At 52.6% G+C, this 25,356-nt stretch overlaps 1 protein-coding gene across 4 annotated transcripts in view; it reads left to right on the forward strand.

Moving 5' to 3' along the window:
• Positions 1-1,623: 1,623 nt before the first annotated feature.
• The window catches only part of ZCCHC24 (zinc finger CCHC-type containing 24), a 70,745-nt gene continuing 47,012 nt past the window's right edge, over positions 1,624-25,356 (forward strand). Inside the window, exons 1-2 of one of the 4 annotated variants that reach the window (XM_081237889.1) lie at positions 1,624-2,084; positions 14,653-14,853. In XM_081237889.1, the coding sequence (XP_081094015.1) occupies positions 1,839-2,084; positions 14,653-14,853 (447 nt within the window). In that variant the 5' untranslated portion in view covers positions 1,624-1,838. The remainder of the gene's footprint in view (positions 2,085-14,652; positions 14,854-25,356) is intronic. The other 3 variants (XM_081237890.1, XM_081237892.1, XM_081237891.1) reach the window with 3 other exon arrangements.

Below are 25,356 nucleotides of genomic sequence, written 5' to 3' on the forward strand. Positions count from 1 at the left end.
AAATTTGTCTCGGATGAATAAAAATATTAAGATATGATTGGTGTGTGCGCTATCATTTGTCCTAATAATCACAAATTGTTTGATAGACAAAATCTTTGAAAACCTGATCAAATGAGACAGAAGACAATCCAAGGGGTACTTGCTTGGTGACATGGTTGGAAAGGGTAGCACTTGGTCATCATTGAAGTCCTTTCAGGTCCAAGCATCCACAGATGTGTGCCGATGCCAGTCGTGGGAGAAATCCTCATGGCAGGGATGGCAGAGAGCTGACCCTTATGGAATATCTTCTGATTACTAAACTCAAACTGGTGAGCTCACAAACATCCCCAGAGGTAGGACAGTGACCCTCCCCATCTTACAGAAGAGAAAACAGGTTTATTCGCAGAGGTTAGGCGCCATGCCAAGGCCACTCATCTGGAAGGTGGCCGAGCTGGCACTTGAACGCCGGGGGGAATGGCTCCAGAGCCAGGTTTGAGGTTGGAGAGGCGACTCCGGCCCCCTCCGGGCGCCTCGCCGCTAGGTCCCTGGCGCTGGAGCAGTGCAGGTGCCCGAAGACTACCCCAGTCTGAGAGGGTGAAGTCCCCCTGGAGCTTCGGGGTGTGTTGGGGGCAGGCGGAGGCTGGGGCGGGGGCTCCCCTCAGGCATACGTGGACTAGCTGGGCCGTCCTGGGGCGGTGAGCGGCAGTCGTCTTCCCCAGATGCCCCAGACCCAACTAGGGTCCTGGCGACCCGCAGAAGCACCCGGGGCGGCCTGGGGCCGGGGGTCCGGGATGAGGAAAAGGGCGAGACGTGAGGCGGACCCAGAGCAGAAATAGGAGAAGAGAGAGGGGGAGGGGGAACTAGGGAAGGGGGCGGGGAGTCCTTCCTGGGACAGGAACCCAGGCCCCCCTTGGCTGAGCCGACCTGCAAAGCGATTCTGCAGATGGAAGGAATTAAGTGGGAGGGGGAGGGTCCTTCGATGATAGCGAGGAGAGGGAGGGAGGGAGATGTGTGTGTGTGTGCGCGCGCACGCGTGTGTCTCTGGGCCTGAAGGGGAAGGAGAGAGAGACACATCAGACTAGACGAAAGTAGAAAAGATGAGAGGCAGAGACAGAGTCGGAGACAGATCCAGAGAGAAAGACGACGAGACCGGCAGACAGATGATGAACACAGGAGATGTTAGTCTGAGAGAAAAAGGATAGAGTATGTGGAAGGTAGGAAAATACGGGAAAAAACAGTGAAAATGAAATAATTGGAAAGGATTTGTAAAGAAAGAGAGACAGAAGAGAGCCGAGAGCAAAGCGAGACGGGATTGATCAGGCCCGGGAAGCACTGAGCTCCTGTAGGGTGGGGGAGCTGGGTTGGCCGCACGGAGGGGGCGGGGCCTGCGAGGGGGCCGCCCATGGGCGGGCCCGCACCGTGCTACATATGTAGATGAGCTCTCTTTCCCTGCTCACCCCGCCCCCATTACTCTATATTCAATAAGACAGCCAATGGGGAGCGAGGAATGCTCCAGGAGGGGCGGGGCCTCGGGGAAGCCCACCCCGGGAGCGGCCGCTGAAGGGGTCAGAATTGAGGCAGATAGCGGTTCGTGGGGCGGGGCGGGCGGATCGGAGGGGGCGGGCCCAAAAGTTTCCTGCCCAACTTTCGCTGCCTCCTTCCTCCGCCCGCGCGCTCTGCGGCTGCAGTTTGGGGGAGGCGGCGGCGGTGGCGGCGGCTGTGGGCTGAGCGCGGGGTGCAGGCGATCGCCGTCGGGGCTCGGGCGGCGGCAGTGGGCGCAGGCTCCCCGGTGCCCGCCCCTCCGCTCCGGGGGGGCGCGAGCGGGCGGCCGGGGGGGGGGCCGGCACCGCCGCCGCAAAATGAGCCTGCTGTCGGCCATCGACACGAGCGCCGCCTCGGTGTACCAGCCGGCCCAGCTGCTCAACTGGGTCTACCTGTCGCTGCAGGACACGCACCAGGCGAGCGCCTTCGATGCCTTCCGGCCCGAGCCGCCCGCCGGCGCCGCGCCCCCAGAGCTGGCCTTCGGCAAGGGCCGCCCAGAACAGCTGGGCTCGCCCCTGCACTCCAGCTATCTCAACAGCTTCTTCCAGCTGCAGCGCGGAGAGGTGGGTGCCCCTGCGCGCCCCCGCCCTCAGCCGACCGTGCCGGGCCTTTTCGTATCTGCCCGGCTCTTCCCGGCCTGGCCCCGGCCCGGCTCCGTATTGCCCAGCCCTGCTTGGCTTGGCTTCGCTCAGCTCTGCCAAGCTCGCCGCCCGAAGTCCCCGGGGCGCCGGGAGCGCGTCACCTCCCAGCTGAGCCCGGCCCGGAGCTGCTCAGGCGCGGGCGGGGCCCTCCTGCCCTCTCTCCCAGCCCGGGGCGCCCTCTCCAAGGGGACTGGGGGGGCCCGGCTGGGAGGGTGGGTTCCGGATTCTCTCCAGACAGCCGGGGCGCGGCCTGTGCAGGGAGCCCCTTCCAAGTGTCCTTCCCACGCCCAACCCCATCCCCCTCTCGGCCACCGCTGGCTGGGACGGAGAGTGTGGATTCTGCCCCGAGTTCCTCTGGAGGGGCCTAAAATCTTTTCTCCTCCGACTTCGGCGGTTCCCGATCTGAAGGGCACCCCGGAGATCAGTGACTAGCCCGGAGAATTTTTCTGCTCTTCTCACACAGGGACCCCCAGATACATCCTCCAGCCGCTCACCCTCCCCCAGCCACATAGGAAGTGGTTTTTGAGGGCCTGACCCCACAGACTGCGCTGTCCCCCGCCCTCCCAGCCTGGAAGGAAATGAAAGGGAAATCCTCTTGAACTCTTGGGAGGGGGGCTAGATAGGGGGAGAGGTTCCAGCTGCCCAGTGCCTTCTCCAGAAACCTGGGCCGGCTGCCGTTGCAAAGTCTGCCTGTTGGGTGGATTCAGTTACAGAATCCGAGAGGCAGTGCATCTTCCCCCAGCTAGATAAATACACAGATTGCCGGGACTCCCAGCCCCTTTGAGAGGTCTTCAGAGCCTTCCCGAATACCACCCTCTCTGGCTTCAGCTGGACTCCTCCCGGGCCCCACTCCCACTTACTCCTGCCTCATTTGGGAACTGCAGACACCCTTCTGTGGCCTTCACTCACTCTCCTTCTGGCAGCTCTCTCTGAAAAAGTGCAGGGGGAAGGGGCAGGGGAGAGGACACACACGAGGGGCACTTTCCTTCTAGACCTGGGCACACCAATTAGTTTCGGGAGAGTCAGAATACTTGACAGTTTGTGGGAGAAGGCCTGTGTATACACCAGTGTGCTGGGGATGGAGGTGGGGAAGACAGAGGGTCGCCCTTTCTGGCCCCATAACGTGTTCCCCTCTGCCATTATTATTGACTAGGGGAGACATGGACATGTAAATCGCTGGCCTAAGGCCTAGAGATGGGCCAATGGCAGGCCAGCAGAGAGAAGGGCTGGTTGACCTGTGTTGGGCTAGTCAGGCATAGCTGGGGGAGATGAGTCTGGAACGCACTATTTGGTGCCAGGCGAAAGCATTTGTATGCCAGAGCTCTTTGTAAACTGTAAAGCACTCTCTCCACGTGAAGAATTGTTCTTGGCTGGGAATCTTTCTTTCTTGTAAGAGACTTTGCCGCCTCTTCAGGGAATGGCTTCTGTGACCAGGGGCTTTGCAGGACGGTGCCTGGATCTTGTCAGTTGTTTGTTCTCTTACCAAACATTTGTTGAGCTCCGTGTGGCCCCCTGGGGATTCTGCCAGAGTCTCGTGGTAGCCCCAGTTTAGAAGACAGACCCATGTGAAGGGTGGGTGGTTTTATGGGGGTCCTGTGGGAGCCCAAAGGCAGGAGGGTGACCATGACTCACAGGTCAAGTGAGAGTCCCCTAATCAGCCTCTACTGGCTTCCCTCTGTTCCCACCCTATGGTGGCCTTGTTCCACCATGTAGGTCTCTGCTAAGATGGCCTGGGAGTTTGGGGCCACCAGGAGTCCCCTGTGAGAGTAGGCTGTTGTGCCTCCTCTTGGAAATTTCTGGCATCCAGGATCCCACCCAAGTCCCAGTGAGACCTGCCTTCTGTCACTTCACTGCTGTTCACCTCGATGTCCTCATGAAGAGGCACATTCCTTTGCTGGGGCCACTGCAGAAGGAGCTGGTAAAGGTTATCTAGAGCAGTGGTGGAAGAAAGTCTCTCATGATCTGACTTTGGAGGAACCCTCGTCTCTGTCTGGGCCTCAGTTTACCTATCTGTAAAATGTCGTCTCTGCTCTCCCCCAGGGTGATGTGTGTGGGATTTGAGAGCTGTACAGGAGAGGATGTGCCTACAGACAGGCTGGGTTAGGGAGGTAAGAGGGGCTTCTTCTATGCTCATGGGCCAGTGGCTTCCTTGCAGTGGCTGGAGGGCTGTGCCTGTTGACTTCCGGAAGACTCTCTTGGCTTCAGACTCACTCGCTCTCACCCCCCACCCGCTTTGCCTCCTAAACCCTCTTGAAGCCCCAGCTGTGCTCCTGGGGACAGGCCTTTCCTGTGTCCAGGGCTTAGCTGGTGACCTAATATGGCTCCAAAATAGCAACTGGTTGAGAGAACAAGAAAAAATACCCCCCACCTGAATGCCACCAAGGGGCTTGTTGGACAGGAAGCAAGTCGTGTGTGGGCTGGAGGGGACTCTACGAAGGGACCCAGGGGCCCAGGAGCGTCGCCATTCTGTGCAAAGCCTGGCAGGCCTGGTGGCAGTGCCTGCGGATGTGACTTGCATGCTGACCGCTGACCACGGCCTGTCTGCACCGGTCCCTGTGCCAAGGGCCCACCCCCTCCTGCACCACCCCAGGCTGCTCCCACCACAATAGCAAAACACCATGAATGCAGCTGGGCTTTGGGCGGGGGGAGGTGTGAGGACATGGGGGCACAGAAGCCCATTGTGCCCCGGAACCTCAGCTCTGGAAGCTGAAGATAAGCCAAGGGTTCTGAGTGGAACACTGGCCCTGGGAGCGGAGAGGGAGATGGCAGAGTTCATGGGCAAAGTGCAGGAGCAGACACCAGGATGCGACTTGGATGCTTGTGGGGACTCCTTGGCTTCTCAGTCGGTGGTAAGGCTGCCAGGCCAAAGCACACACAGGTACTCTGCGCAGTTTTTTAAAAGGCCTCTGGGTCTAGAAACCGGGCCCTGGGAACCCCTGTTTCAACCCCTGATCTGTGGCAACAACTATACGTCTTTTGAGGGAAACTTGTGAGGCCCTTGGCTGAGCCCTTCCTGTCTCTTTCCAAGTATCCGAGGAAGCCAGATCTTAGAGGGAGTCGGGGGTGGGTGGCATGGGTGGGGGGGTCTTCCCTGCCAGGCTTTGTTTGGAATTTAAATTCACAGCAGTGTGGGGACTGTGGGACTCCACCTCCAGAAAAGTAGAGTTACCCCATGTTGAGCATTACCTCTCAGGAACCTCAGAGGGATGCTGAGAGCCCCTCCCGGGTAGTCCCTGTACCCGCTCAAAGGAGATACAGCTGTCCCACTCCAGGTCAGATGCTTAAGGCAACTGTTTTCTTTCCCTCTTCCTCCAGGGCCAGATGTGGCTTGAAGATGTGGCCCTACTGTCAAGTGGTACTTTGTGGAGGTTGGGGGAAGGGCTTTGGGGTCACATACATTTGGGAAACATAGCATACTGTCCTTCCCTTGGAAACACACCATGCTAACACAGTAAAGGCTCTGAGAAGTCCTGCAGTACAAAACCTGCTCACCTTTCTTCTTCAACCCAACATTTTGCATACCTACTTGACTGGATTACATTTTTGGCACAGAACACATGCCAGTGTTCTGAACATCTCCAGGCTCAGAGAATGCTCTGTCAAAGCAGAACTCTTTCTTCAAACCGTAGGAGGCTCTTCCTGGAGCTGTTAAACCAGTTGCCCTCCTGAGTCCCAGTACTATCTTCTGTAGCACTGAGGACACCCTCCTCTTTGCAGCTCTGGTCTCATTGGAGATTTGAGAACAGCAGCAAAGGTCTCATGAGGCTTACCAGACAGGGCTTCAGGCTCCGGCACACACAGGGCTGTTAGAACCCACAGAGGGGTGACCACAGTGTCCTGCTTTAAAAGGTTCCCAGGTATTGGGGACTGTGCTCTCCCCAGGTGCGGCTGAGCTGAGAGGCTGCCTGGAAGTGTAGAACAAAGCCACATATCTGCTCGAGGGTGGGAGTTTGCCTCGCTGGGGCTGAGTGGGCTTCAGGAACTGAAATTTGTTCCCAGCAGCCTTTGTGGTCTGTGTGGGGTGGTGGGGGGCAGCCCCAGGGCCTGGGAGGAATGGCCATTCCAACCCAGCTGGGAGCTTGGGAGGATGCCCAGCTCCCTCTGGCCAGCCCTGGAAAACTGAGCTCTGAGTCAGGCAAGGGGGACCATCGTTCGAGGGCCTGTTGGCTGAGGTGGTCTGACCCTCCCTCCATCAAATTAAGTTGACTGGGCGGGCCTAGACTCAGAGGGGAGACCACACCTCGTGGACCATCTGAGTCAGGTGGGAGGGAGGAAAGCAGGCAGCATTAGTAATAAGGAATTAGCAGCGGCAGAGGGCCGGACACTGTCAGCACCAAGAGAAGGGCCCTGTGGAGAAGACGGCCCTTGAGTAGCATCTCCTACTCTTGGTGATGCTTTATTCTTGGCATCTTTTTCTTCGTGGCTCCCATTTTACAGAAGGGAAAACAGGCCTGGCAAGTCACCCAGCAAGACAGTGGCAGAGCTAGATCTAGCAGTCTTCTCCATCCCAACTACAGTCACCTCTGTGGCTCGTCCAGCTGGTACAGTTGGCTTTCGCCTGGATCATTCACTGGACGCCAGTGCAGGGCAAGCAGTAACCAGGGTGTTCTGTCAAGCCTCAGTGTCTTGGATGTTTTGTCCCTGATCTCAAACCTTCTGAGGAGTGATAGGCATTGGTCATGGGTTCTGGGTTTCCTGTCATGTCCTTGCCCCAGGATGGGGCTCTGTGGGATGTGAGTCCAATGGTGGCCTGGCTTGGGAGAGGCAAAGGAGATGGACACTGAGCACTTCCTAGCACTCCTGTCTCATAGCATCCACTGTGTGCTGCAAACCCATTGTGCAGATGGGGAAACTAAGGCTCTTCAAGAGGAGGGAGATAGAGTTAGGGACATCTCAGGATGCTTGGTCTGTCATGTATGTGTGTGTGTGCACATGTGTGTATGTGTATGGGTACGGTGGTGATGTATAATTTTTTTTAAATTTGTTTATTTTTGGCTGTGTCAGGTCTTAGTTGCGGCACGTGGGATCTTTTGTTGCAGTGTGCGGGCTCTTCGTTGTGGCCCTCGGGCTTCTCTCTAGTTGTGGCGCACAGGCTTCTCTATAGTCGTGGTGCGTGGGCTCAGTAGTTGTGGCATGTGCGGGCTTAGTTGCCCCGTGGCATGTGGGATCTTAGTTCCCTAACCAGGGATCGAACCCGCGTCCCCTACATTGGAAGGCAGATTCTTAACCACCGGACCACCAGGGAAGTCCCAGGTGTTGTATAATCTTTATTCTGTCCTTCTCTGGCCATACTGGTCCACTTGAGGTTTCTGAAAACACCAAGCACTCCCATTCCTCTAAGCTTTTGCACTTGCTGTTGCTTCTACTGCTTCTAATGCTATCGACTGTCCCTGTATAACTGACAGATTCCAACTTACTTCTTTTTTTTTTTTTTTTGCGGTACGCGGGCCTCTCACTGTTGTGGCCTCTCCCGGTGTGGAGCACAGCCTCCAGACGTGCAGGCTCAGCGGCCATGGCTCACGGGCCCAGCCGCTCCGCGGCATGTGGGATCTTCCCGGACTGGGGCACGAACCCGTGTCCCCTGCAACGGCAGGCGGACTCTCAACCACTGTGCCACCAGGGAAGCCCCCAACTTACTTCTTTATGGCACCAGTGGATGTCTCTTCTCTGAAGGCTTTACCTGGCTGTCATGGGGAGCACACCTCCCTCCAGCTTCCGTGTCCCATGACAGATGAGTGGTACATCCTTCTGGTAAAGCATGTCTTAACAATCGGTATTTCTGTGAAATATGTACCATATGTGTCTGTCTCCATAGCTACATTTCAACACCCTGAGAATAGGAATCCTGTCTTTTTCCACTTCGTAATCACAGCATCTGATGCTTAGTCAGTGCCTGGGACAGACTAGGTGCTCAGTTAACAGTCACTAGGTGGATGGGTGGATGGATGACTTGGACTCTCTCCTCCTCTTCCTTCCCCAGACTTGTGACTATTGTGAATGCTTTCCTAGTCTCTTAGCCTCTTGTTTTTTCACACAGAAGAAGTGTTTATGGATTGCTTGATAAATTTTAAAGAGCTGACTTGGGAGTCATGAAACCCTATCCCTAGAGATAGGGTCCCAGCAGAAGCTTAGGTGTGCTAACAGTTCTTGACCTTCTTTGGCTATGGACCTCTTTGAGACTCTGAAAGCAGCTCGAATTCCTCTCCTCAGTGCCATGCACATAGCACACAAGTACGTGCACACGCAGAACTCGCATATGCATGTAATTTCAAGGAGATCATGTCAACAGTGGATCCCAAATCCAGGCCCCCTACTGTAGAAGCTGCAAGCCTCAGTGACACCCCAGACTGGCTAAATCTTAGGGACCTCTAGTCCCCAAGTTCTTGGATCCATGCTTTCTGCTTTGATGTAGTGAATATATTCTAGAAGCGAGAGGCAGCCTGGTCCCCAGTGCTTATGCTCTAGCTGGGCAGCAGGCACATGGTTGTGAAACGTGAACACCTACCGAGTGAATGGTGACCCGGGGGGGAGCAGGAGGGACTGAGTGGGGACGGGGAGCCTCCCCTGTGTCTGTTCTGCTCTGTCCTGCTGCCGCTGTGCTCCTCCATCCCCTGGTCCTTTGTCTCCCCATTTCTCTCTCCCAACTCCCCCTACCAAGAAGAACACAGCCTGCTTATTTAAATTGGAATCTCCCATCAAGCTCTGGTTGTGTCCAGGGAATTGTGTTTTGCATGCCCCGGGTGAATGGGCCTCTAGGAGGCAATGGTGCCCTTGGGGGTCCCGAGTGGGGGGATTGCCACCTCTGTCACGGTCGACCCTGCCACCTTCTTGGCCCACAGGTCAGCTTTGGACCTTGGAAACAGGAGCAGAGCTGGGGTCTGACTGTGGCTAGGGAAACCCTCGGTCCAGGTGGGGCTTCACTCTCCCATCGGCCAGCTCCAGCCTTGACAATGGCTGTCTCCTTCTGTCCCTGAGCCCAGCCCACATCCGCCCCTGCTTGTGTGTATAGGATGTGTTTGTGTTTGACCCCGCGGGCCGGAGCCCCAGATAGACCCCAGCGGGTAGAAGAAGTGCAGACCTCTTTGGAGAAGGGGTGGACTCATTTGTGAGATGAATGGTTTCTTGTCCCAAAGAGAGGAGTGTGGGTGTGTATGTGTGTGCATGTGTGTGCGTGCGTGCGCGTGTCTCTGTGTGTGTATGGGGGTGGCTTTTGGGGATAAGAAAGCAGTTGTTCAGCTGATGAAAGAGCCCCCACAGAGCTGAGGACTAGGACCAGAGAATTCCTCCTCCAGGGCCGTCTCAGGCCCAGGGGCAGCAGGACTCAGCATTTGCTTTGGACAGACCTCCTTGGACGCTGCCCACTGCCACTGCCATGACCTTCCCTGCCGTGCTGCTCCCGCCTCTGCCTGCTGTCCCTCTTCTCTTCCTGCACCCATCGCTGCTCCCTCTGGGCTGCCCTCGGAAGCTTCTGCCCACCTGCCCTAACTCCTGCCTCCCCCCTCCCACTGTGCCCTGTTTCTGTCCTTGGGCGGGGGGCTCAGCCAAGGGGGAGCACATCTTGTCAGGTTGAGCCAGCCCTGGAAATCTCCACTTGTGTATCCCAACCCCTCAACAGAACCACCAACCCCCGGGCCCAAACCCCTCAAGCAGCCCAGAGAAGCTGGTGCCTCATCTTGCCAGGGCTGAGGGGCTTGGCAATGTGATGTCACAGGGCCTCTGTGCCAAGGAGGATGGTCCACGCCAGGTGTTTTACTCTGGGTCCCCTCCCTGTAGGGGAAGCCAAGCCTTGGAGGCCATTTGGGGGCTGAAATACAACAAGCCAACCCGTCTGGGTGTGACTCTCCTCTCAGCCACGTGCTGGCTGTGTTTCCTTGGGCAAGTTACACAGCCTCGCTGAGCCTCAGTTTCCAGTTCTATAAAATAGGGCCAATAAGGCCCATCCAAAGTGTTCTTGCCAGGGATGAGACTAAGAAAGGAAAAGGACCCAGTCAAGTATCTAACACAAGTAGGATGAGAATAAACTGTAGTATCTTCCCATCTAACTTTCTCCAACAGCTAAGCCAGAACCTTGGAAGAGTTCCAGCAATGGACAGGAATCTGACGCTTTGTTCCCCACATGTGGCATAAGGATCCCACGCTTCCTACTAGCTGCTGGGGTCACTGACCCAGGGAGGAAGGAGGGGTGGTTTCTTCCCCCAGGCTGGTGATTTGGGCCCAGATAACCCAGAGCCACACACTAGTGGGGCCGCCCACAACCACTGCCCAGAGCAGCTAAATCTGAGGTGAAATCACCCTCCGACTTAGTCCATGGGAACTCAGAGACCCTGGCCTAAATCCTTCAAGGTGTTGGGGCACCCATACCCTCATCTGTCAAGTGGAGTTCCCTTCCCGCCTGTGATTATTGCACACAGGACAGTCATGGGCGTAGGGAACAGCAGAAACAGTCTGGTCTCTGGGGCAACGGAGGGTTGCAGAATCTTTGCCTTCGGGGATGTCCAGCCTTGTGGAGAGATGAGGAGGTATCACCGTGTCAAGAGATTAGAGAGAGACATCAGAGCCCCTTCAGGCAAGGGCAGGGGAGTCACAGGGTGGTCCCCACCCCCGCCTACAGCACAGGGCTATGGCCGGGAGGTCGGGAGGCCCCTGGAGGGGGCTGGGGACTCTGTGGCCAGTGGGGCCTCAGTAGCACCTGAACCTGTGCTTTTCACACCGTCCCTTGGCGCCCAGGCCTGAGCAAGAAGAAGAGGTGGGTTCAAGGCCACACCACTAGAGTTAGAGCCATGGCCAAGAGCCTGGTCCTGGAGGGGTTTGGACCCAGAGTGGGCCTCCCAGGGGTGGACAGCAAGTGCAGGCCTGGAGGGAAAAGAGCGGTTGCTGGTGGGACAGTAAGGGGAGCAGCCTCGTTGTTGCAGAGTTAGGGGCTGACTGATGAAGGGGAGCCCTGCCCAGCCTTGCCCTCCAGCTACAGACGGCAGGACTTGGGAGAGGTGGTGCCCTCGTGGATGAAGTGCCCTCTGTGGACCAGGCTCTGGGGGCATCTTTCAGTACCTGGAATCTGGACCTTGAAGAAGCAGGCTGGCAGAGATCATCAAGTTTGCCCTCCTTCCCTGGTCCATGTTACATTTTACACGTGGGAAACTCAGAAGGCCAGGGCCCCACCTCCACAGACAGAGGGAGGGAGCTCTGTGTGTCCTGGCCTCTGCTCTGGCCAGTCCCCACAGGCCGTGGAAATGTCCGAGAGACCAACTTGGCTTTCACCTCCATGGCCCGAGCTCCTTGGAGCTTCGGAGAGGAAACAGCTTGCTGCCCCACCTGCCTGTCCAGCCGGCTGGCAAGCAGGATTCCTGGCCCTTAGGCCTGGCTGTGTGCTCTGGTCTGTGCCCCCGGGCCTCGCTGGGCCTCAGTTTCTTCATTGTAACTTGAGAGCGAGGTTGGGTCAGTTGACTGTTCTGCCTTTTGTCCTTTCGTGGTGTCGTCTTGAATGGTGGCCGGAGGAAGGGAGCTGGAGCGCCCGTGAGGGCCAGGCCACAGCACACTGGTCGGCGATGAAGGGAGCTCTGGCCTCGCTTCTCTGACCCGCAGCTGCCTGTGTGACCCCTCCTGAGGGGCAAAGCTGTGGCCCATCTGAGGCTATGGGGGGGATGTCAAGCTGCCGGGGAGAGGACAGCCTGCTCGGAGGTCTCTGGCTGCCCAGGGATACCCACGGGGCCACCCGTGGGCAGGGGTGTGTGGCCACAAGATGGGGGAGAGGTTTTCTCAGGGTGTAATTAGTTCTCTTCTGGCACCCACCAAACTTCCCCTTCCTCTTGACAAGTTGCTGCCAAAACAGCCCTGATTCCTGTGGACTTGCTTAAATCTTATCCAGAAAAAAAAAAAAAAAAAGAAAAAAAAAAGAAAAGAAAAGAGAAAAAAAATAAGAGGGTTGTTATTTGTGAAACTGCATTTCCCAGCCATGAGGGTGAGTCACACCATTTGGAGCTTCAAGTTTCTTGTTTGGATGAACTTTTCTCTGGGAGGCTGGGGCGGTACTGCCCTCCCCCAGACCAGTTCTGGTGGGGAGAGGTCTAGAGACAAGCTAAGGAGAGACCTTGATAGTTGGAAAGTCCAGGTGCTCCCAAGGCCAGGTAGGGCTGGACAGGTTGTACCTGAGCTGCCCCAGGGGAGCTTTAAAATGCAGACTTGGGCTTCGGGGAGTTAGCGTTTAACAGGGACAGAGTTTCAGTTTGGAATAATGAAAAATTTCTGGAGATGGATTCTGGTGAGGGTTGTACGATAAAGGATGTAAATGTACTTAATGCCACTGAACTGCACACTTAAAAATTGTTAAAAGGGGGCTTCCCTGGTGGCGCAGTGGTTGAGAGTCCACCTGCTGATGCAGGGGACGTGGGTTCGTGCCCCAGTCCAGGAGGATCCCACATGCCGCGAAGCGGCTGGGCCTGTGAGCCATGGCCGCTGAGCCTGCGCGTCCGGAGCCTGTGCTCCACAACGGGAGAGGCCACAACAGTGAGAGGCCCGCGTACCACAGGAAAAAAAAAAAAAAAAAAATGTTAAAAGGGTAGGTTTTACGTAATGTATATTTTACTGCAATGAAACAATATAGTAGATTTTGGGCCCTCATTCCTAGGCGGCTGCTTTGGTAGGTCTGAGGTGGGGCCCAGAGAACTGTATTTGTTAAAAGGGTCCCAGGCCATTCAGTACAAGGTTGGACACACTCATCTGATCTGTAAAATGGGGACAGTGACTCATAGGGCTGTGGTGAGCATCAGCTATCTTAACATGTGTAAAGTTTCCAGCACCAGGGACATTAAAGTGCTCAGTATATGTTACTATTATCATCTAATCCCACTTCCTTTGGGACCTTCCCCACATCCTTTAAGGTTGTCCAGTCTTGGCTCGCATACCTCCAGGGATGGGGGACCCTCTGCCTTTCAGGATGGACCATCTGGGGCTATCTAAGAGCTGGAGAGTTGCCCTCAGACTTGATGCAGGTTTGTGTGGGATCTTTCACAGTAGCCCTGGGCAGTGGTAGAGCAGAGATGGTCATTAGGACCCTTGAGTTCGATGCCCAGTCACTGCAAACTGACTGTGTGTTGGGCCTGGCTGCCCTGGATGTGGTGTCTCTGTCTTTCCTTCCAGATCCCAGGCCGTGGTCTAAACCTACATGGGAGAGAACAGAGGCCCAGAGAGGGAAAGGGCTGGCCCAGGGTCACATGGCAGGGTGTGCAGGCAGCCAAGAAGAGTGAAGGCTGTGTCCTCTAGGGAGGAGTGCCAGACCCCCAGAGGCGTACATGTGTGAGGGGTGGGATCTGTCCTGGTTGGACGAGGGGTGGCTGATCCTCTGGGACCAGCTCTCAGCTCACCTCCCTCCCTTCCCACACTGAGGGGACACAGAAAGCACTGTCCCTACCCTGGGCTCCTTCTGTCCCATCTTTTTAAGGGAGCCTGAGGCAACTTCCTCTCGGTGCCTATCCTCCCCTGTGAGCCTGGGGACCCCCAATAACAAGGCTGTGTTGTCTCTCCAACATGGCTCCCCAAGGTCTGTAGTTCACTGCTGGGGTTCTTGGGCATCTTAGCTGGGGCCAGGTGTGCCCAAGCCCCGTGTCCAGGTATGTCATCAGCCTCCTGGGGAAGCTGCCTCTTCCCAGCCTTGGCCTGGCCCCAGGAGAGGGGCCCATGGCCATTCCCTGCCAGCCTCACCGCAGGCCCCACCTTTGCTAAATTCCAGTGTGCCCGGCTGCCCAGAGCCCGTGACTCCTATAAATAGAAGCTGTATACACCAGGAGGGGGCCTGGGCTGCGTCTACTTTGAAGCCAGGCAAGACATCTGGTTCCTGTCAACTGGAGGTGGGAGAGGTGAGAGAGGTGGGCCACTTCCTCCCCGGGCTTCCAGAGAGCTGGCCTGGGCTGGGACGAGGGCTCCCCAGAACACAGTGTGCACAGGCCTGGGGCTGCAGGAGAGCAGGCAAAGTGCTGGACTTCAGTCTCCTCTTCTGTACGATGGAAACAATGCTGCGAGCTGATGTCTCAAGTCACCCCACTAGGACGTGGCAGAGCCCCGGCTCTAGCAGGTTGCTTTCTGCCGTACGTCTTACCCCTGGCAGTGTGTAGAGAACTGATGATCATCGTCTTCACCATCACCATATACTGAGTGCTTCCTCAGTGCCCGGCAGGAAATAAAAGGCTTTACATTCTTGGCCTCATGTTAGCCTCATAGAAACCCTTGGAGGTAGCTATCGTTATTCCCATTTACCGGATGGGACCACTGAGGCCCCGAGTGGTTAACTGGCTTGTCCTTAGATACACAGCTAGAGGTAGGACTTGAATGCAGCCTCCAGGAAGCTGGAGCCTGCAGGTGGCTGAAGGGTCACTATGAATTCGTGTGTGTGTGTGTGAGTGTGCGTGTGTGTGTACTGGCCTGTGGAGGTTCCCAGGAGGCCACAGCGGCGTAAGGGGCCAGGCCTCAGAGCCCTCACAGCCTCTGTCCCCTGCAGGCGCTGAGCAGCAGCGTGTACAAGAACGCCTCGCCCTACGGCTCCCTCAACAACATCGCCGATGGCCTCAGCTCCCTCACCGAGCACTTCTCCGAGCTGACCCTCACCTCTGAGACCCGCAAGCCCAGCAAGCGGCCTCCGCCCAACTACCTGTGCCACCTGTGCTTCAACAAAGGACACTACATCAAAGACTGCCCCCAGGTAAGGCAGCCCGGCCCCGATGGGGCTCAGGGCCCCTGCTGACCTGTGGGCCCTGAGTCCTCCCAGGGCCCCTTCGGCAAGCGCCTGGCCCCGTGGCTGCTGGTCGCCACCTTTTTGTCCCCTCTGGTTTTTCTGAGGCAGGCTGGCTGGTATGGACGGGACAGAGCCCCCAGCTTGGTGCTGCACTGGCCGGTCAGCAATCTGGGTGGGGGACCCCAGAATGAGGTTCTGGGCCTTCGAGTCCCCCCAGTCGTCCTGCCGAAGTGGGTCCTGTTACCGTGGGGCAGGAGGGGGCCAGCAGTGTCTTCACAGCTCTCCCGAGAGCCCGCCGCCTCCCGCTCACAGGGAAGGAATGTGGGCTCTGGGCCAGGGATCCAGATGTGCACCCCCCTCCCCCAGGCCCCGCCTCTGCCTCCTCTGCAGCCTGCTCCCGTGAGGGGGAGGGGGCGCCCTGCCCACGCCCTGTGCCCCCGGGATAGGTCTAGGTGAAGGCCTCGGGCACCGTGGGCTGGGTGTCGCTCCCTTGGGGTGGGAAGGGGGTTGGGACACCGAGGCTTCAGGAGCAGCCCCGTCTCTCACCCGGTGCTTTGCCACGACAGGGTGGGGGTCCGGGGGGCAGACCCCACTCACCAGGCGACCCTGACTCTCTGACCGACATGGCCTTGGAATCCTGGGGAGAGAGAGGTTAAGAGTTGTGTTAAACACCACACGAGATTATCAGTGATTCTTTTCCCCTATTGTTTTTTCATACTTTCCACTGTTTTTAGAACGTGGTACTACTTTTATTTTGTACGTGTAATGGAAATGGAATCCTGGAAACTCAGAAAATCCGTGTAGTCTTGCCCTCCAGATGTTGGCAGCCGAGGGTGTGGCTGGGCAGGGCTGGGTCCCTCCAGGACCGGCGGGAGGTCGAGGTGCAATTGCCAATCACCGCTCTTCTCAGAAATGACCATGCCATGCCTCAGGTCCTGGCTACTTCAAGTACGGCCGGCCACAGCTGCATCAGTGTCGCCCCAGAGCTTGTTAGAAATGCAGAATCTCAGGCCCAGCCCAGAACTGTGTTCTAGTAAGATCCCCGGTGATTCAGCCGGTGACCTCAGCCCTCCCCCAGCCCTGGCCAAGAGAGGCCCACCCACCCGGGACCCACTGATGGGCTGCCCTCCAGATCCACACTCCCCTGTGCCCTGTATACACAGTAAGTATACAGTATACTCAGTATACACAGTAAGCAAGGGGCCCTTTGCATGAGGAGATCCTGGCAGAGGGTGAGGATCTGGTTGACGCTCAGAGATGTGCCCATGGCCCACCCAGTGAGCCTTCCCCAGATGAGCCACCAGCACAGGGGCTATCAGCTCTCAGGCACTCTGCCTACAGGGCAGAGCAGAACTCCACCAGGTTTAAGGAGGAGACCGGCAGCGTGCTAAGTGCTCTCCAAGCATTTCATTCAACGCTCACTTCTGCCTGGTGTGCTAAGTGCTTTTAATAGCCTCCTGTTACGGGATGCTTTGTGTGAGTGAAGGTCTCACACTGGACCATCAAGCCAGTCAGTGGAGGAGTGGAGATTTCAACCCGGTGATGCTCAGACATAAGCAGGGGCTCTCAGGGGCTCTGAGGAGGTGTGCGCGTGCTGGGCAGACAGCCTGGGAAAGCTTCCAGGAGGAGAGGGGCTTGAGTGGGGCTGGCAGGTTGATGGGACAAGGGTGACCAGTATCCAGAGGCAACAGATGATGAGTCCGAGGTGGAGGGATGGCGAAGGTGTGTGTGTATTTGCGCACGTGCTGCGCTCTCCCAGACGGGGCCAGAGCTCTTCCCAATGTGAGGGGTAGGAGGGTCCCTCTCCTAGGTGCCTCTCACTTTCTAGCACTGTGCTAACCATGGTCCTTCCTTTATATGGGTTACACAGTGTGTTCGCTTATCTTATGCAGGGCTCTTAACTCTGTGGCCGAAGTAGGAGTAATAGCCCCATTTTACAGTTGGAGAAACAGAGTCTCAGAAAGGTGACGTGCTGAGGAGAGGGCAGAACCCTGGTCTTGGGGCCTCTGTGCTCTTTGTTTCCTTGAGCATCCACACCGCTCCAGGCTGAGACTTCCATGGCCTGTGGAGCTTGTTTCTCCCTTGAGCTGGTAGAGCCCCTCTTCTGGCCCCATCTCAAACTTGATTCTATCCGGGATTCCTGCAGACCCAAGGATCTCCCTTCACTCTTCATAAGGGTCACCATCCGTAAAACGAGGCTAGTGAGAACACTAACACAGAAGACTGCTGTGAGGACTCAATGAAGTAATGCATGAAAAGTGCTTAGCACAGTGTCTGGCACACAGTAAGCACTCAATAACTGTTGGCCAGCATTATTTTTGTCTCCCTTGCATCACAATGCAGAGTGCACATACTTAGATAAGTATTTTAGCAGGCTGGAATATGATTGGATGCTCCAGGGACATGTGCTGGGCTAGATTCATCTCTGCCAGCCCAGGTACCATACAGTACAGCAGGTGCTTAGTACAAGTCTTCCTGAATGAAGGAACAGGTGGAAATCTTTGTTTCAAATGAACTATTATATAAGAGCTCAGCATTTATAATATTTAAAAGTGAAATGCTTATTTTTGGTAACAGCTTTAATGAGTTATAATTCAACCATTTACAGTATACAAGTTGATGATTCTTAGTATATTCACACAGCTGTGCAACCGTCACCACAATCAATTAAAGAACATTTTTGTCACCTCAAAAAGAAACCTCAGGGCTTCCCTGGTGGCGCAGTGGTTGAGAGTCCACCTGCCGATGCAGGGGACACAGGTTCGTGCCCCGGTCCGGGACGATCCCACATGCCGCGGAGCAGCTGGGCCCGTGAGCCATGGCCGCTGAGCCTGCGCGTCCGGAGCCCGGGCTCCGCAATGGGAGAGGCCACAACAGTGAGAGGCCCGCGTACCACAAAAAAAAAAAAAAACGCACCTCATACTCTTTAGCTATCACCCTCTGAACCCCCATCTCCTAACAACCACTAATCAACTTTCAGTCTCTGTAGATTTCCCTATTCTGGACATTTCATATAAATAGATTCATATAATATGTGGTCTTTTGTCACCGGATTCTTTCACTTAGCATATTGTTTTCAAGGTTCATCCATGTAATAACATTTATCAGTTCCATGATTCGGGAAGTATTCCATCCTGTTTTATTTTCTGGAAGAGTTTGTGGAGAATTAATATAAATTCTTCTTTAAATGGTTGGTGGAATTCACCTGTGAAGCCATCTGAGCTTGGGCTTTCTTTTGTGAGTAGATGTTTTTTTATTACTAATTGAATCTCTTTATTTGTTATGGGTCTATTCTGATTTTCTATTTCTTCTTGAGTCAGTTTCTGTAGTTTGTGTATTTCTAGAATTTGTCCATTTCATCTAAATTATCTAATTTATTGGCATACAGTTGTTCATCATGTTCTCTTATGATCCTTTTCATTTTGTTTTATAATGTCCCCCTCTTTCACTTCTGATTCTTATAATTTGAGTCTTCTCTCTTTTCTTTATTGGTCATTCTAGCTAAAGGTTTGTCAAATTTGTTGAACTTTTTAAACCAACTTTTGGTTTAGTGGATTTCCTCTATTGTTTTTCTATTCTTATTTCCTTACTTTCTACTCTATTCTTTTTAAAAATTGTGGCAATATACATATAACATAAAATTTACTATTTTAACCTTGTTTCAATGTACACAGTTCAGTGGCATTAAGTACATTCACATTGTTGTGCAACCATCACCATCGTCCATCCCCAGAACTCTTTTTATATTGCAAAACTGAAACTCTGTACCCATTAAGCAATAATTCCCTCCCCTTCCCTCCCCCAACCCCTGGCAACTATTATTATACTTTCTGTCTCTAAGAATTTCACTACTCTAGGTACCTCATATAAATGGAATCATACAGTATTTATCCTTTTGTGACTGGCTTATTTCACTTAGCATAATGTCCTCAAAGTTCACTCATGTTATAGCATGGGTCAGAATTTCCTTCCTTTTTGAAGGCTAAATAATATTCCATTGTGTGTGTGTATCTGTGTGTCTGTGTGTATGCCTCATTTTGTTTATCCATTTATTCATCAATGGACAACTGGATTGTTTCTACCTTTTGGCTATTGTGAATAATGCTGCTATGACCATGGGTGTTCAAATATCTCTTTGAGTCCTGCTTTCAATTCTTCACTCTAATCTTCATTATTTCCTTTCTTTAGCTTGCTTTATGTTTAGTTTGCTCTTCTTTTTCTAGTTTCTTGAGGTGGAAGGTTAGGATACTGATTGTACATCTTTTTTTTGTAATTAAATGTGGGTGTTTATAGCTATAAATTTTCCTCTGAGCTGCATCCCATAAGTTTGGTATGTTGTATTTTCATTTTCACTTATCACAGGGTATTTTCTGATTTCCCTTGTGATTTCTTCTTGGACCCACTGGTTATTTAGGAGGATGTTGTTTAATTCCACATATTTGTGAGTTCCTCAGATACCTTTTTTTTTAATGATTTCTAGTTTTATTCCATTGTGGTTAGAAAACATACTTTGTATTATTTCAGTGCTTCTAAATTAATTGTGGTTTGTTTCATAGCCTAGAATTTGGGCTGTCCTGGAGAATGGTTCATGTGCACTTGAGAAGAAAGTATTCTGCTATTGTCGGGTGGAGAATTCTATAGATGTCTGTTAGGTCTAGTTGGTTTATAGTGTTGTTCATGTCTTCTGACTTCTTGTTGATGTTCTGCCTAGTTCTATTGTAAATTATTGTAAGTAGGGTTATTGAAATCTGTATTATTGGTGAATTGACGATTTTTTTCTTCAGTTCTGTCGGGTTTTGCTACATGTATTTTGATGCTCTGTTACTAGGCACATATATGTTTATAACTGTTGTATTTTCCTGATGGAGTGATCCTTTTACCATTATAAAATGTCCCTCTTTATCTCTACCAACATTTTTTGTTTTAAAGTCTATTTTGTCTGATATTAGTGTAGCCTGCTTTCTTATGGCTGCTGTTTACCTGATATAGCTCTTTCCATCCTTTTACTTTCAATTCATTCATAGCTTTGGATCTAAACTGTGTCTCCTGTAGACAGCATATAGTTAGATCTTGTTTTACTTTTTATCCAGTCTGACAATTCCTGCTTTTTGTGTGGGTTGATTAATTCATTCACATTATTAATAATGCTATTGTTAATGCTCTTTTCATATACGATATTATTAATATAGTTGGATTTAGGTCTGCCATTTAACTTTTTGATTTTGAAATTGCTCGTGTCTTTTTTGTCCCTCTGTTCCTCCTTCACTGCTTCCTTTTGCATCAAGTGCTAATTTTCTAACGTAACATTTTAACTTCTTTAATTATTTTTTCTCCTTTTTTTTTTTTTTGCTGTACGCGGGCCTCTCACTGTCGTGGCCTCTCCCGTTGCGGAGCAAAGGCTCCGGACGCACAGGCTCAGCGGCCACGGCTCCCGGGCCCAGCCACTGCATGGCATGTGGGATCTTCCCGGACCGAGGCACGAACTCGTGTCCCCTGCCTCGGCAGGCGGACTTTCAACCACTGCGCCACCAGGGAAGCCGTCTCCATTTTTAAAAGCTATTTCCTTAATGGTTGCTCCAGGGCTTATCTTATACCTCTTAACTCATCAGAATGTGCTTCAGATTTATACTAACTTAACTCCAGTGAGAAATGTTACTTAACTACAATACAGAAATGTAACTCCTTTGTAGCTCTATACTTTTTTCCTTGTTCTTGTGGTATTATTGTTTACATATTACATCTATGTATGTTACAAATTCAACAATACTTGTTATAATTATTACTTTAGTTAGCTTTATGTGTTTTAGAGAAGCTGGGAAAAGAAATGAGAGCAATCATATATCCATAGCTTATGTCATATTACCCTTCTTATTTCCCATTTCCAATTCTTATCATTTGCTCCTGCGGATTCAAGTTACCACTTGGTGTTCTTTCCTTAGTCCAAGACAGATTTTCTCCTACCCACCTCCTTTGTGCTATTATTGGCAAATGTACTACATTTCTATGTTACAGGACAAATAATACAATTATATACATATTGTTTTATAAATTGCTTTTTGAATCAGCTAAGAGAAGAAAAGAAATATGCACTTATACTGTCTTTTACAATTACATAATCACCTTATCAGTGTTCCTTGTCTTTTTCATGTGTATTTACATTACTCTCTGAGGTCCCTTACTTTCAGCCTGAAGAAGTTCCTTTAGTATTTCTTGAAAGATTGGTGTGCTAGCGATGAATTCTCTGTTTTTGTTTACCTGAGAATGTCTTTATCTCACTTTCATTTTTTAAAGATCTCTTTGTTGGGTATAAAATTCTTGGCTGACAGATATTTTTAAATTTGAGCACATTAAATATGTTATCCCACTGCCCTCTGGCCTCCATTGTTTCTGATGAGAAGCCAGTTAATATTATTGGAACTCCATCGTAAATGACATGCCATTTTTCTCTTGCTGCTTTCAAGATTTTCTCCTTGTTTTAGCTTTCAGCAGTTTTACTATGCTGTGTCCATTTTTGGACCTCTTCGTCTTTATCATTCTTGGCGTCTGTTGAGCTGCTTGGATGCGTTGATTAAAATTTTAAATCAGATTTGGGAAGTTTTCAGCCATTATTTCTTTGAATAACTTTTCTACTCCTTTCTCTCCTCTCCTTTTGTGGAATGACTTTTAAATGGTCTAATGCTTTTAAAATCTTAAATGGTCTAACTGGGGGTGGAATGTGCAGAACACTAGGCCAGCCCTGCCTGGGTCCTGAAGCTGCCCATGGAGCCCCAGGCTCCAAAGAAGGTAGCAGTGAAAATGTGGTTAAAGCATTCACTGCCAACAGCCTGGGTAGTGGGATACAGGAACCAGAAGTTGGTAACCTGTTAATTGATTCTTTTCCAACCTTAAGGGTGGAGAGAGGTGTCCAGAGTTCAGCTCATCAGACTGATGAGCCTTCTCATAGGTACCAGGTGCAGTGCAAGGGGATTGGGCACTACAGGAAGAGGGGTAGCCCCAAAAGCAGAGGCAGAAAGTGCTGGAGACAAGTTCCCAGTGTTGGTGAAAGGCAGCCCCTCTTTGTGGGATGAGGCTGGGCCTGGGCCAGGGTCTTTCTCCAACCAATGTCAGCACTGGCCCAAGAAGACTGGGACTCACGAATGTCTACCATTCAGCTCTTGACAAATCTGTCCCTGTTGCTGTCCCCACACAGTGTGCCAGGTGTCAATTCAAGGGTAGTAATAATATGAACAACAATAATAATAGTCTCTCAGCATTGAGTTTACCACTGAGCTTAGGGTTTAATATGCATTAGCTCATTTAATGGTCTCAAAAACTCTATCAGGTCAATTGCCGGATGATAAAACCGAGGCCCAGAGAAGTTGGGTGGCTTGCCTAAGGTCACACAGCTAATGAACAGCAAAGCTGGAATTGGGACTCAGGCCTTCCTGATTCCAGAGCCCATGCTTTTTAAATTGGATTCTACCATCAGCTTTAGCGTCCAGACTTTGATCTCCACCAATAAAGAGGGACAAAGACAATGTGGGCAAAAGCCATATCAGGCCTGGTCCGGCCAAGTCATTGTGTCTTGTTAGAGTCGACCGCTGGTCCAGCCCCAGGGTTTCTGTTGCCCCAGAGCAGTCAAGGAGGCCAGGGATGGCTGAGGCTGCCAGCTCTGGTGACTGCAGAAATCCCAGGTGGCTGTAGGGACGTCATGGGTGCTCTCTGTTAGGCCTGCCTGCAGGGTCACCTGTGTGTCTCATGTTGGCTTCTGCACACTGATGTGGCAGGACCTGTTCTGCGTCAGCCGCGCTTGCCTGCGTGGGTATGTGTGTTTGTGGTGGGACCTTGGCTCACTGCCACATCCGTGCCCAGGACACACAATCTGCCAGGACGGAGCTGGGCCCAGCACTCAGGACAATTGCCCAGCCTTTCCTGAGCTCCTACTGTGTGTCAGGCCTGTGCTAGATAAAGCTCTACCTTCGTCCTCAGTGGCACAGAGTGGACAACAGAAACGCTGTTGACCATTTAGGGTGACCAGGGCTACGGCTAAGGTTTGCAGTGAGATACCAGCTCTGCCTGGAGGTCCTTGGGAGACCTCAGAGAGGAGGAGTCTGAGTGTGGAGCAGGGAAGGTTTCCAAGCAAGCGTGCAAATAGTGGGAATATTCCTTCCGGGAACCCCGAGCCCTTGGCAAAGGCAAGCACTCTGGGTGCCTGAGGGGAGGGGTGGGAGATGTGGCTGCAGCAGGTGGTGAAAGACCTGTGTGCCAGGCTGCACAAACTTGGACTTTATCTGGAGGGCAAGAAGAAGCCATCCAAGGCTTTTAGGTGACATGCTCGGATTGGCATTTTGAAAGATCATACTGGTGGCAGTTGGGAGGCCCGGCTGGAAGAGGCAAGACTGCAGACGAAACCAGTCTAGGAACGTGGATAGATGATAAGACCAGATATAAGGCAAGGGCAAGCAAAGGTTGGAGGTGAGGGGACAAATTCCAGACATGATGAGAAATCTGTGGGGCATGGTGACCAGGCAGGTGAGGGGGAGAGGGGTGAAGTGTCAGGGAGGGCTACCAGATCGCTGAAGTGGCCACCTGGGCCAGTGGGGTGCCACTACCTGGTATAAAAATACACCTGCCTGAGAAGATAGACTCTTCTTCATCTAATCATTCAGCAAACATTTATTGAACACGACTACGTGCCAAGCACGTTGTAGGCATTTGAGGATGCCACTGTGAACAGACCAGGAAAGCTTCCCACTCTCTTGGAGCTTATGTTCCAGTGGGCGAAGTCAGACAATAAGCACAAATCAGTAAGAAAAGAAGGAGCTCTGACATGGCGAGGAGTGCTCTGAAGAATATGAGTGCTTTGACCTAGAGTGCCAGGCCGACTTCTCTGGGAGAAACAGCAGGCACGCTGAGGGCCCACTATTCTTTCAGGGGCCCACAGAAATGCTGTAATTTTCATTTATTTTAAAACCAGAAGAAAAAAATGAAAGTAATAATAATGAGTATATAATAATGAATCCAGCCTGGGTAATATTTATCTTTATACCAGCACAGTCATAAAATAGAATTTCTCATCACTTTTTATGGAGGAGGGGGCCCACAAGTGTCTTAATGTGGCCTTGAAGAGTGTCTGGGCCTGCTTTGGGTCACGTGACCATTGCAGGCCTCTCTGATGGATGATAGAATGTGAAAACCCCACATACTACCTTTCCCTGAAGCTCAGACAGGGTTGAGGGTCCATATGACAACAGTAAGGACCCTGATGTTAGTGAAGGGACAACTTGTTAAGGTCAAAGGAAACAGCTTCAAATTTATAACCCCAAAACCAGAGTTCAAGTTCCAGCTCTACTATTTACCAGCTGTGCAACCTTGGATAAGTCACTTAACCTCTCTGGGCCACCTCTCCCCATCTCCAAAACACGTCTGCTATTTTGGGCCAGTGCAGGGCTCCCTGCCTTGATGGCCCACTCAGCACGTCTTTAGGGATGGAGACTGGGGTACGGATGGGGGACACTTTCCCTAAGCCCTTTGTCACCCTTCATGGTGCTCAGGCCCAGCCACACCCAGCTGGCAGCCATCCATCAGGCGCTGAGCTGGGAGCAGGAATTCTCTAAGCCCTCAGCCTCCACCACTCCCAAGATATTCTTGGGGGGCTGGCTGCCCCTTTGAGGGAGGTCTGAGGGGTGTCATCACCTGTGTCTCCTGTGTCCAGCTAAGGACCGGGCACTGTGAGGGGTCTGGGGAAGGTCTGAGCCCAGGGGAGCTGCCATTCCTGAGTCAGCATGCCCAGGGCTGCTAATGAAATCCAGATGTCAGACGGAAAACAATCATCGCCCCCACCCATCTGGCAGCTCGGGTTTCTTGGAGATTGCAAAAGAAGAAGAAAAATAGAGCAGTGAGAGAATCCAATCCTAGAACAGCTGAAACCTTAGAGGTGGGATGTGAATAGTTTCAGGGTCTTGCTGGGGGAGGGGCAGGAGGCAGGGGGAAAGTGAAGGCTGGCCCAGGTCCCCCCGGTCCCCAACCCAGTCTCTGCAGCCCCTGGACCCCAGCTCTTGCACCTCTACCCGGGCCAGAGCAGGCTGGTCCCTGTGGGGTGTCCAAAGGAGGCAGGGAGGGCCATGGCCGTCAGCCCATGTCTGGCCTCTGCCTGGGGTTTCCAACCCCTTGTTGTGGCCCTGACCTCCCTGCAGACCTGGGTTTCCTATGGGGCCACAGTGGCTGAGCCTGGGGAGGGGACGGGCAGAGAGGGGTTGAGGGTATGCAGGATTTCCTGTGCAGATCCTCTGGGCAGGGACCATTGATTAGTTCAGAGACATCCATATACTGATGGGGAAACTGAGGTTTTCTCACGGCTCTGGTCAGGACTACACGTTATGAAAGATTAATCGTAGGAGGAAGGCAAGGGGAGAGGGAAAAGAAAGGAGGAAAGGAAGGGTGGGAGGGGGAGAGAAGGAAGGAGGGGAGGACAAACAGTGTCATTTTATG

The sequence above is a fragment of the Mesoplodon bidens genome, assembly GCF_964165515.1.
Source record: "Mesoplodon bidens genome assembly, chromosome: 1".
In the NCBI taxonomy this organism is placed as follows: Eukaryota; Metazoa; Chordata; class Mammalia; order Artiodactyla; family Ziphiidae; genus Mesoplodon; species Mesoplodon bidens.